The sequence below is a fragment of the Coregonus clupeaformis genome, unplaced genomic scaffold (genome assembly GCF_020615455.1).
Source record: "Coregonus clupeaformis isolate EN_2021a unplaced genomic scaffold, ASM2061545v1 scaf5295, whole genome shotgun sequence".
Taxonomy (NCBI): Eukaryota; Metazoa; Chordata; class Actinopteri; order Salmoniformes; family Salmonidae; genus Coregonus; species Coregonus clupeaformis.
Window position 1 is genome coordinate 242 of NW_025538749.1, and position 11,974 is coordinate 12,215.

At 43.5% G+C, this 11,974-nt stretch overlaps 1 protein-coding gene across 1 annotated transcript; it reads left to right on the top strand.

Moving 5' to 3' along the window:
- Positions 1-3,028: 3,028 nt before the first annotated feature.
- LOC123481082 (nucleosome-remodeling factor subunit BPTF-like) lies at positions 3,029-10,664 on the top strand (the record flags this gene model as incomplete). Its single annotated transcript, XM_045220728.1, is given in 3 exon segments — positions 3,029-3,576; positions 3,579-3,853; positions 10,435-10,664. Coding segments are annotated over 3 exon segments (1,053 nt in total), but the record flags the coding sequence as incomplete, so codon positions are not given.
- Positions 10,665-11,974: the final 1,310 nt, after the last annotated feature.

Below are 11,974 nucleotides of genomic sequence, written 5' to 3' on the forward strand. Positions count from 1 at the left end.
TCCAACACTCTACTCAGCAAATTGGATGTAGTCTATCACAGTGCCATCCGTTTTGTCACCAAAGCCCCATATACTACCCACAATTGTGACCTGTACGCTCTTGTTGGCTGGCCCTCACTACATATTCGTCGCCAAACCCACTGGCTCCAGGTCATCTATAAATCACTGCTAGGCAAATCCCCATCTTACCTTAGCTCACTGGTCACCATAGCAACACCCACCCGTAGTCTGCGCTCCAGCAGGTATATCTCACTGGTCATCCCCAAAGCCAACACCTCCTTTGGCCGCCATTCCTTCCAGTTCTCTGCTGCCAATGACTGGAACGAACTGCAAAAATCTCTGAAGCTGGAGACTCTTATCTCCCTCACTAACTTTAAGCATCAGTTGTCAGAGCACCTTACCGATCACTGCACCTGTACACAGCCCATCTGAAATTAGCCCACCCAACTACCTCATCCCATATTGTTATTTATTTTGCTAATTTGCACCCCAGTATCTCTATTTGCACATCATCTTTTGCACATCTATCATTCCAGTGTTAATATGAAATTGTAACTATTTTGCACTATGGCCTATTTATTGCCTTACCTCCATAACTTACTACATTCGCACACACTGTGAGGGAAAAAAGTATTTGATCCCCTGCTGATTTTGTACGTTTGCCCACTGACAAAGAAATGATCAGTCTATAATTTTAATGGTAGGTTTATTTGAACAGTGAGAGACAGAAAAACAACAAAAAAATCCAGAAAAACACATGTCAAAAATGGTATAAATTGATTTGCATTTTAATGAGGGAAATAAGTATTTGACCCCTCTGCAAAACATGACTCAGTACTTGGTGGCAAAACCCTTGTTGGCAATCACAGAGGTCAGACGTTTCTTGTACTTGGCCACCAGGTTTGCACACATCTCAGGAGGGATTTTGTCCCACTCCTCTTTGCAGATCTTCTCCAAGTCATTAAGGTTTCGAGGCTAACATTTGGCAACTCAAACCTTCAGCTCCCTTCACAGATTTTCTATGGGATTAAGGTCTGGAGACTGGCTAGGCCACTCCAGGACCTTAATGTGCTTCTTCTTGAGCCACCCCTTTGTTGCCTTGGCCGTGTGTTTTGGGTCATTGTCATGCTGGAATACCCATCCACGACCCATTTTCAATGCCCTGGCTGAGGGAAGGAGGTTCTCACCCACGGTACATGGCCCCGTCCATTGTCCCTTTGATGCGGTGAAGTTGTCCTGTCCCCTTAGCAGAAAAACACCCGCAAAGCATAATGTTTTCACCTCTATGTTTGACGGTGGAGATGGTGTTCTTGGGGTCATAGGCAACATTCCTCCTCCTCCAAACACGGCGAGTTGAGTTGATGCCAAAGAGCTCGATTTTGGTCTCATCTGAACACAACACTTTCACCCAGTTCTCCTCTGAATCATTCAGATGTTCATTGGCAAACTTCAGACGGGCCTGTATATGTGCTTTCTTGAGCAGGGGGACCTTGCGGGCACTGCAGGATTTCAGTCGTTCACGGCGTAGTGTGTTACCAATTGTTTTCTTTGTGACTATGGTCCCAGCTGCCTTGAGATCATTTACAAGATCCTCCCGTGTAGTTCTGGGCTGATTCCTCACCGTTCTGATGATCATTGCAACTCCACGAGGTGAGATCTTGCATGGAGCCCCAGGCCGAGGGAGATTGACAGTTATTTTGTGTTTCTTCCATTTGCGAATAATCGCACCAACTGTTGTCACCTTCTCACCAAGCTGCTTGGCGATGGTCTTGTAGCCCATTCCAGCCTTGTGTAGGTCTACAATCTTGTCCCTGACATCCTTGGAGAGCTCTTTGGTCTTGGCCATGGTGGAGAGTTTGGAATCTGATTGATTGATTGCTTCTGTGGACAGGTGTCTTTTATACAGGTAACAAGCTGAGATTAGGAGCACTCCCTTTAAGAGTGTGCTCCTAGTCTCAGCTCGTTACCTGTATAAAAGACACCTGGGAGCCAGAAATCTTTCTGATTGAGAGGGGGTCAAATATTTATTTCCCTCATTAAAATGCAAATCAATTTATAACATTTTTGACATGCGTTTTTCTGGATTTTTTTGTTGTTATTCTGTCTCTCACTGTTCAAATAAACCTACCATAAAAATTATAGACTGATCATTTCTTTGTCAGTGGGCAAACATACAAAATCAGCAGGGGATCAAATACTTTTTCCCCTCACTGTATATATTTTCTGTTTGTATTTTTGACTATATGTTTTGTTTACCCCATATGTAACTCTGTGTTGTTGTTTTTATCGCACTGCTTTGCTTTATCTTGGCCAGGTCGCAGTTGTAAATGAGAACTTGTTCTCAACTGGCTTACCTAGTTAAGCAAAGGTTAAATAAAAAAATAATAACAAATAAAATAAAAATAACAGTAGGGAGGCTATATACAGGGGTGCCTGTACAGAGTCAATGTGCGGGGCACCGGTTAGTTAAGGTAATTGAGGTAATATGTACATGTGGGTAGAGTTAAAGTGACTATGCGTAGATAAAAAAACAGAGTAGCAGCAGCGTAAAAGAGGGGGTGGGGTGGGGTGGTGGGGACAATGCAAATAGTTCGGGTAGCCATGATTACCTGTTCAGGAGTCTTATGGCTTGGGGGTAGAAGCTGTTAAGAAGCCTTTTGGATAAGGGTAAAAAATACAAGTCGATTATAACCAATAGGCTATACTTGAAAGTTGATACAACGAAAGTAATGCACACATTCACAGAGCTGTTATCAGTAAACAGTAACAAAATAGTTGCACACTCAAATGTGTTGAATAAGAGCCCCTGCCTGTTTGACAGAAACATCGACAACCATTATGGTTGATGGAAATTGTGCTGCCTGCTTTGGCTCATTCAGTATGTTTCTAGCTTTGGCTTTGTACTTTGATATTGTTGTGTTTCTCAGAGTCTAGGACCATTTTTTCCTGACCCCATTTTATGTCTCTTGATTGATTTTAATTCTTTACATCATTTATATCCCTCTCTCTCCATCCCTCTCTGTCTCAGGCCGGAGGGGCAGACGCCCGCACCGGCCCCGCTCGCCCATCTTCGAGGCCAAGGAGGTGCCCCCCCTGGAGCTGCCCAAGTCCTCGGAGGACCTGCTGGTGCCGGCCAATCAGCTCCTCAACATCTCAGCCGTCTATGAGGTGCTGCGCAACTTCGGCTCGGTCCTGCGCCTCTCGCCGTTCCGCTTCGAGGACTTCTGCGCGGCGCTGGCGGGCCAGGAGCAGTGCACCCTGCTGGCTGAGACCCACACTGCCCTGCTCAAGGCCATCCTGCGCGAGGAGGACACGTCCAACACCACGTTCGGTCCTGCCGACCTCAAGGACAGTGTCAACTCCACGCTCTACTTCATCGATGGCATGACCTGGCCCGAGATGGTGCGCGCCTACTGCGAGAGCGACCCAGAGTACCGCCAGGTGCTCCCTTTACTGGAGAGTGAGGAGTACCCTTACGAGCCCCTCGAGAGCAAAATTAAGGTCCTTCAATTCCTCGTGGACCAGTTCCTGGCCACCAACCTGGCTAGAGAAGAGTTGATGTCGGAGGGGGTGGTGGCGATTACGACGACCACTGCAGGGTGTGCCACCGGCTCGGGGACCTCCTCTGCTGCGAGACGTGCTCGGCCGTCTACCACCTGGAGTGCGTGAAGCCGCCGCTGGTGGAGGTACCCGAGGACGAGTGGCAGTGTGAGGTGTGCGTGGCGCACAAGGTGCCCGGCGTGGTGGACTGTGTGACGGAGGCGCAGAAGAGCCGGCCATACATCCGCCAGCTGCCAATCGGCTATGACCGCCACCGCCGCAAGTACTGGTTCCTGGACCGCCGCATCGTGGTGTAAGTAGACAACAACAAACAAACTCCAAAATTATACTGAACAAAAATATAAATGCAACATGCAATAATTTATACGATTTTACAGTTCATATAAGAAAATGTGTCAATTTAAATAAATACATTAGGCCCTAATCTAATGATTTCACATGACTGGGCAGGGGCGCAGCCATGGGTGGGCCTGGCAGGGCATAGGCCCACCCACTGGGGAGCCGGGCCCAGCCAATCAAAATGATTTTTCCCCCACAAAAGGGCTTTATTACAGACAGAAATACTCCTCAGTTTCATCAGCTGTCTGGGTGACTGGTCTCAGACGATCCCGCAGGTGAAGATGCCAGATGTGGAGGTCCTGGGCTAGCGTGGTTACACGTGGTCTGCGGTTGTGAGGCCGGTTGGACGTACTGCCAAATTCTCTAAAATGGCGGTGGCTTATGGTAGAGAAATGAACATTAAATTATCTGGCAACAGCTCTGGGGGATATTCCTGCAGTCAGCATGCCAATTGCACGCTCCCTCAAAACTGGAGACATCTGTGGCATTGTGATGTGTGACACAACTGCACATTTTAGAGTGGCCTGTTATTGTCCCCAGCACAAGGTGCACCTGTGTAATGATCATGCTGTTTAATCAGCTTCTTGATATTCCACACCTGTCAGGTGGATGGATTATCTTGGCAAAAGAGAAATGCTCACTAACAGGGATATAAACAAATTTGTATACAACATTTGAGAGAAATACGCTTTTTGTGCGTATGGAAAATGTCTGGGATCTTTTATTTCAGCTCATGAAGCATGAGACCAACATTTTACATGTGGGTGATTTATTTCCCAGGTTTCAACTGTACCGGGCAAATGGCAGATAGTGTGTATGTTTCAGCATGATAATGCACAGCCCCATGTCGCAAGGATCTGTACACAATTCAAAGGATCAATTCATCAAGCTTTGATGATTTCAATCAGGTGTGTAGTGCTAAGGTAAAAACAAAAATGTGCACCCCTTTGGGGAAACACTGATCTAAACATTATTGGTGTTTACCGTCTGGGTATCTCAGCCTGTCGCACCTCCAACAGTGCTCTTAGGTCAGCTACAGGATAAAACATTTTTTGGGGAGAAGACATGTAACTTCTATGAGACATGTTACGTGTGGCATTGCTGACAAAGATTGGGGAGGATTAATTACCCTTGCTACCCTATAGGTAAGCAACAGGGACTTTAATTTGATGCACACTGCTGATGGGAGCCAGTGGAGAGTGTGAAGGAGTTTTAGACAGTCTGGTAAAGGGACACAATGGAGTTGTTAACTGTGACAGAGGTCTTGGCGCAGGCCTTTCCAGGAAGGAAGAGCAGCTTCTCTTGCCAATGTTGAGCTTGAGGTGGTGGGCTAGCATCCAGTAACTCAGTGTGATTGGGAAAGTCTCAGGAACACTTGCGTCAGGTCCCAAATCGCTCCCTACCCCTCCCCTTGGCCCTAACCATTTGTTTCTGCAGATCTGTAAGGTGTGAGATCCGTCATTGCACTGCTTATAGCCTGCCTGCCCAGACCCTACAGATCTGCAAACATCGAGGGGTTAGGGCCATGGAGGATGGAGCGATTTAGGACTGGCGGAGTGAGCGATTTTAGGACTGGCTTTACAAAGCATTTAGATCAAACTTTCTTGCCTGGTCTTTGAGATGTCTTGGGTTTTTAATCCAGTGGACAATGACATAATGTACATTGCTCTGACATAACCATAAAGTACATGTTAGGACTAGTACCACAAAATATGTTGATATGTATTAAATGAACTGCCAGTTGGTAGATGCATATGGAGGACTAAAAGTGCCACAATTAAATAAATAAATACACCATTAAATAATTACTTAAATGTGTCATTAATTAATTAAAATTAGAATTAAATACATAAATGTGTAATTAAATGTATCATTAATTAATTCAAATACCGATTCATTTTATGTAAAATACATATATAATTATTTCACTATTTACATTTACATTTCATGATCCTGCATTGCAGTGATTCATGAATTACTTAAAACTGTCAAACTGACCCATCAAAAGTTGGTAGGCGGAACCTAACGCCTGATTGGTTACCCTCTGCATCAAGCCAAGACAAATCAATTCCGGATAATGGATTGATGCAGAGCTACTGAACACATTCCAATACACTGGGTGGCGCTATTCACCTCTACGTTGGTTTAGTTACACGGTTAAACAGAACTTTCATTGCAACGGAACCTCGACTGAGCAGATGCTAAAAAAAGTATATGTTAGCAGGTACCAGGTACTTTTTTTCGTAATGGAAAACCAAAAAAGGCGAGGCGAGGCGAGTAGGTACCATGTAATGGAAAAGCACCATTAGATTTTGAAGAAGTGTAATATCGTTACATGGTAAGTTTAGTCTTTTCCTGGTTTCAAAGGCTGCATTACAGTAAAGTGATGTCATTTTCTGAACTTACCAGACTGTTCTAGCTGTTCTATTATTTGCCTTTTACCACTTAGTCATTATATCCACAATATGATAGTTATTTATCCGAAATCTAAATGTGGAAGATATTTTGTGAATGCACCAATTGTCAACCTTACAATATCGTTGCAATATCGACATCAAGGTGTTAGGTCAAAAATGTGATATTTGATTTTTTCTCCATATTGCCCAGCCCTAATGTCAATGCATACACAGTTCAGATGAATTGACACAAGTTCAGTGTCTTTGAAAACATTAACACACTGTGCAGTAGTTGACTTTTTTTCTTCCATTTACTAAAATCAAACTGTTCTGCACCTTCAGTGCTAACAGTACAGCATTCATGTTAGTCATTCTGTGGACCATAATGAGACAGGAAGCTTCAAAGAAACAGCTTTTTTTCCTTTCTTTTAAAAGGAAAGTAAACTTTCAGTTTTTCCTTGCTTGTTCTAACACAACAAATAAAAACATGGGTTGGACATCAGTCTAAGATTCTTGATAACACTTCCACAGTCTCTACATATAGTCTAAGTGCATCAGTAACAGAAACTCCTGGAGCTGGCAAAATTGCAACCTCTTCATCTGAGAGCTCACGGGCCAGCTGAACCTCGGGGACTGACACAGTGCCTCGATGAAGGCAGTGAGGTCCGTTCCAATCGATCCCATATTCTTCAGGAACCTGAATGGATGACAAGCATAATCAGTCTTGTACTTAAAACTAGTTTGACATGTCCTTACACAAGATTGTTATTTTTGGTCACCAAGGCAGTGAGAAATGAAATGTTACTTATTCAGTTTTTTAAATAATACAGCTTTGCATAGTATGCACTGTAGAAACTACAGCTCACAGGTTGATCTTTAAAAGCTCGGGAGATTTTAAAGAGACAATAATCTATAGTAAATGTTTCATTTAAAGTATCACATTTAGCACCATCACATTCTACATCTCAGAGGCGATGTCTTTCCATAAGCGGGCTTCCTTCACCTTTCAAAGGGGCAGAGCTCCAAATTAAAAATACATTTAAATAATGCCCATATTATTATCTACTCACTTGGAACATGCACACCTCTTGCATTCAGGTGACCACGCATTAGCTTGTAGCCGGTGTTTGGATGACTTCTGTGAATTTCACTTACAATACGGTCTAACTCCTCATCATTCACAGCTGAATAGAGATCTGTCTTTCTGTACAAACAAGAAAAACACAACATCAAGTAATGTTACCTTAAACGTCATATTCTTTCCGAGTGTATGAGAGCAGCAATTCATAAACAGAAAACTCATGAATTTAGTGTAAATACCTTAAACTGTATTGTTGCATGCGCCTCCTGATGGTCCTCTTTGACACACCGAACATCGCTGCAATTTGAACTGCGGGAACTCCACAAAGAAGTTGATGCTCCAGAACTGCACTCGGTATGTCAAACGCCAAACGCCCCGGTCCCTGTGTGTGTTGGGCCTGAAGTGCCCTGGTACCAGAGAAGCGGTGGACAACTTCTTCTAGATTTGCAATCACTCTGTGGTCGATATCTTCGTCGGAAAGTGCGGAAATGACTCCAACAACTTCAATAAGTTCCTCTGCTTTACTAGCTACATGCTCTGGGTCAGCAGGTCCTGCTTCTACATCCTCTGCTAAGTTTAAAATGTCTCTAACCAACTCCCTGGAAAGTTCACGGAGATCCTCCATTGTCTCTATCCAGGTTGGCCTACTCTACTTCAGACCAAAGCAATGGATCAGACTAGATTCGCGTTAGCCCCGCCCACTGACTTTGATGGGTCAGTTTGACAGTTTTAAGTAATTCATGAATCACTGCAATGCAGGATCATGAAATGTAAATGTAAATAGTGAAATAATTATATATGTATTTTACATAAAATGAATCGGTATTTGAATTAATTAATGATACATTTAATTACACATTTATGTATTTAATTCTAATTTTAATTAATTAATGACACATTTAAGTAATTATTTAATGGTGTATTTATTTATTTAATTGTGGCACTTTTAGTCCTCCATAGATGCAAAGATGATCTTTAGCTGACCAGCCATCCTGCCTTGTGTAGGGCTCCAGGAGGTATAGCTATTTGCTGGCTACAAGCCTCAAAGGTGTCTCAATTTGAGCAAATAAATCTCCCACTGACAAATGTAGCTGGCTAGCTAGCTAGGATCATTCTATTAGCTTAGCTAACATTGCATTAATGAAATAAGCATTCGTTAGCCAACTAGCTAGCAAGCAAGCTAGATGAAAGAGTTGTTTATACGTTGGCTAAAAACTAGCTTTTACATTAGTTCATTTAGCTATACAAGCAAGCTAAAACTGCACACCTCTGAGAAGAAGCCATGTCGACCAGCTGACAGCTTATTATGCTAGCTAGCTGATTCAAGGGTGAGCCGAGAGACATCCGCACAAGCGCAGCCATCTACACAGGAGTATTCACAACTAGCTAACAGGCTGCTAATGCTGCAATCGCTATGCTAACACATAAACAGCTAGCTCTTGCTGTTCCAACCTGTTGCTAAAGTTACCCGACACTAGCTAGCTAGCCTTCCTCGACAAACAATCAGTAATATATTTTAAAAGTGATCATTACTTATTTATTCACGTGTACAGTGTCAATTTCAATCAGGCACTGACGTTATCCAGCTAAGAAACACTGATAACCCGGAATCAAAATTGATGCAGAAGCGCAAGCAATTGTCCCATGCTCATGTTCAAACTGTGAGCTTTTTTTACATGACAGATGGCACTCTTTTAATGATTTTATTGAAACGTTTACATTTACATTTTAGTCATTTAGCAGACGATTTTATCCCGAGCGACTTAAATTACTTGTTTAGCTTCTCTGGTAAGGTATAGAAAGGCCAATGCCTCACTTGTTTCAAGGATAATGACAATGTAAACACACAAATATTAGTAAGCGATAGCATATAAGCCAGCTATTAAGCACTAGTCACAGATGGTATGGTAGCAGACTCCTTTAACCTGTGAGGAGAGTGTCACACACACCCACGTACACACGCACGCACGCACGCGCACACACAAACACACCTGAACAGAGGGATCGGAGGTAGCCTTCACTGTCTCATTGCCGCTGCCACCCAAGAAAGTGGCCTTCACCGGGTGCAGTGTAATCGATCTTCACCATCCCCATGGAGAGAGAGAGAGAATGTGTGTGTGTGTGTCTTGAGTGGGTGGTTGCATCCTGAGAGGATGCTGACTAGACTGTTGGAATACAGCCTAAGGCTACGGAGACCCAGGCCTCGACCCTGCTGTGCACAAAGCTGTCAAATTTGTCATTTTGTCTATGTCTCATGCATGCCTAGTGTGCGCAGCACACTTTAATTTCCATATAATCATGTTTTCCATGATTGCAGCTAAGTCAATGTTAACTTAAAGGACAATTCCACCATTTTTCAACCTCATTTTCATTATCTCCAGCACAATACCAATGTCTACATACAGTGTATGTGAAAACGGAGCATTTCTACGTTCTACCTGATGACATAATCAAAAGATTTTCAAACACTATGACATTCACGGTGACTTGGAGCAGTAAAATACCCTCCCTCTGGCTAGAAACTCGTTGCAGGTTTTCAAAATCGCTGTTTTTCTTACTTTTAATCCTACCCTTTGATGTCACAGAGAAGCAGTTTTTTGGAACCTTTCTTCTTATCTTTGTAACCACAGATCATAGAAACGTGCCGTTTTCACATATCTAGACACCGGTATGGTGCTGGAGGTAATGAATATGAGTTTGAAAAGTGGCGGAGTTGCCCTTTAATGAAAACTGGCACCATAGAAGACACTGATAGAAGAGACTTATATTAAATAGTTGTTACTACTATGTCCTTACAATGTACAGTAGAAGGTGTCTGTGGTAAAATGTCCTTCATTCTACTGCTCTTCATTTGATGATGGCATCAATTAATCAAAGACCTCGATCTCTCTCTCTTTCTCCATCCTCTTTCTCTCTTATTCTATCCCTCTCCGTCTCCCTACTCTCATATTCTCTCCTACCCTGTCCCCTCCATCTCTCTATTACCTCTCTCTCCCCTCCTCTTTTTCTCTCCACCACCTCCATCCATCCCTCTCTCGCTCCTTCCCTCCACCCCAGTGAGGAGGACGGCGAGCAGGAGGACAAGACCATCTGGTACTATAGCACCAAGGTACAGCTGGCTGAGCTGATCGACTGCCTGGACAAGGGCTACTGGGAGGCCCACCTGTACGCCACGCTGGAGGAGCTCAGGGACGAGGTGCACACGCACATGGACATCACCGAGGAGCTCACCAACAAGGCCCGCGGTGCCAACAAGTGCTTCCTCACCGCCGCCAACGGTAAGAGATGTGGACACGTTCAGATAGGAAATGTTTGTTCTACATAACCTATATCTATCTGACATGTTGAATAAGGTAGAATAAACATCTCTATTCATGACATTTCTGCAATGTTTGCCTACTGAACAAGTCCTAGGGTGCACACACAGGGTTTAGGATCTTTTTTCTTATTTTATTCTAGGACTGGTATTGTCATTTCAGAAGAAGATTTGAGCATTTGTTTGCATAGTTATTTACTATTGAACTACCGGTATTACACACTGACAACGTGCCTATTGAATGCAGCTCTCTGTACGCTGTTAGATAACTAACTTATAAATGCCTCATAGCACACATCCTATTGGTTCCTTTGAAGTTTATCATTGTGTTACCGCCATTGGAAGGGTGAAAGCTTTACATTGAATCTATTGAGACCCGGGTGAATTTTGAGCACATTTCAGTAGGGTAAAGCTGTTATGTATTTGTTTTTACATTAGAAAGTAGGTTTAGGCTTTTTCGTCAAATAAGGCAGTTTGGACATGTCCCAAATGGCACCCAATTACCTATGTAGTGCACTACTTTTGACCAGGCCCCATAGGACTCTGGTCAAAAGAAGTGCTCTATAAAGAGAATAGGGTGCCATTTGGGACGTACCCTTAGTCAAGAGGGGGTACTTCAAGTCAATTATTGGTTGTTTGGCTGTTGCCTGTCTATGAGGGAAAGGAGCGCAATTACTGCAATGCCAGCCTCAATGGAATAGATTGTCCCAATTCAAAGAGATGATTTTGATTTGTAACAATTTGTGATACGCTGTCATTTCCATCAGTCATTGATTTTGCCTCTTGACAATGCTCAGTGGTTTGGAGAGAGCTACTAGCCTACTACTCTATTTCCCCTTCAGTTCCTCCCCTATGATGAATGAATGGTGTTAAGGGATGAGCAAACACTTACTCTGGTTTCATCCCAAAATGGCACCCTATTCCATATGTAGTGCACTACTTCTGACCAGGGCCCATAGGGTGCCTTTTGGGACGCAACTACTCTCTGTCTCTTGGTGTGTGTGATATTCATCATCGGTATAATTTTCTCTGTTCGGTTGATTCTAACGAGGTTGCTGATTTGCATCCTGCCCATGGCTGCACCTCTCAATGTTGTCGGCCTCTGAGTTGGTAACGTGAAGGTGCTGATCAGCGCGGCAACACACACACACACACACACACACACACACACACACACAAACTTATTTCAGATCCATGGTATTGGGTGTGTGTATGGGTTTTGCAGTTATGACTCATGCAAGTTGTGCACATTAGCATTTTGTGTGCGTGCGTGTGTGTCTG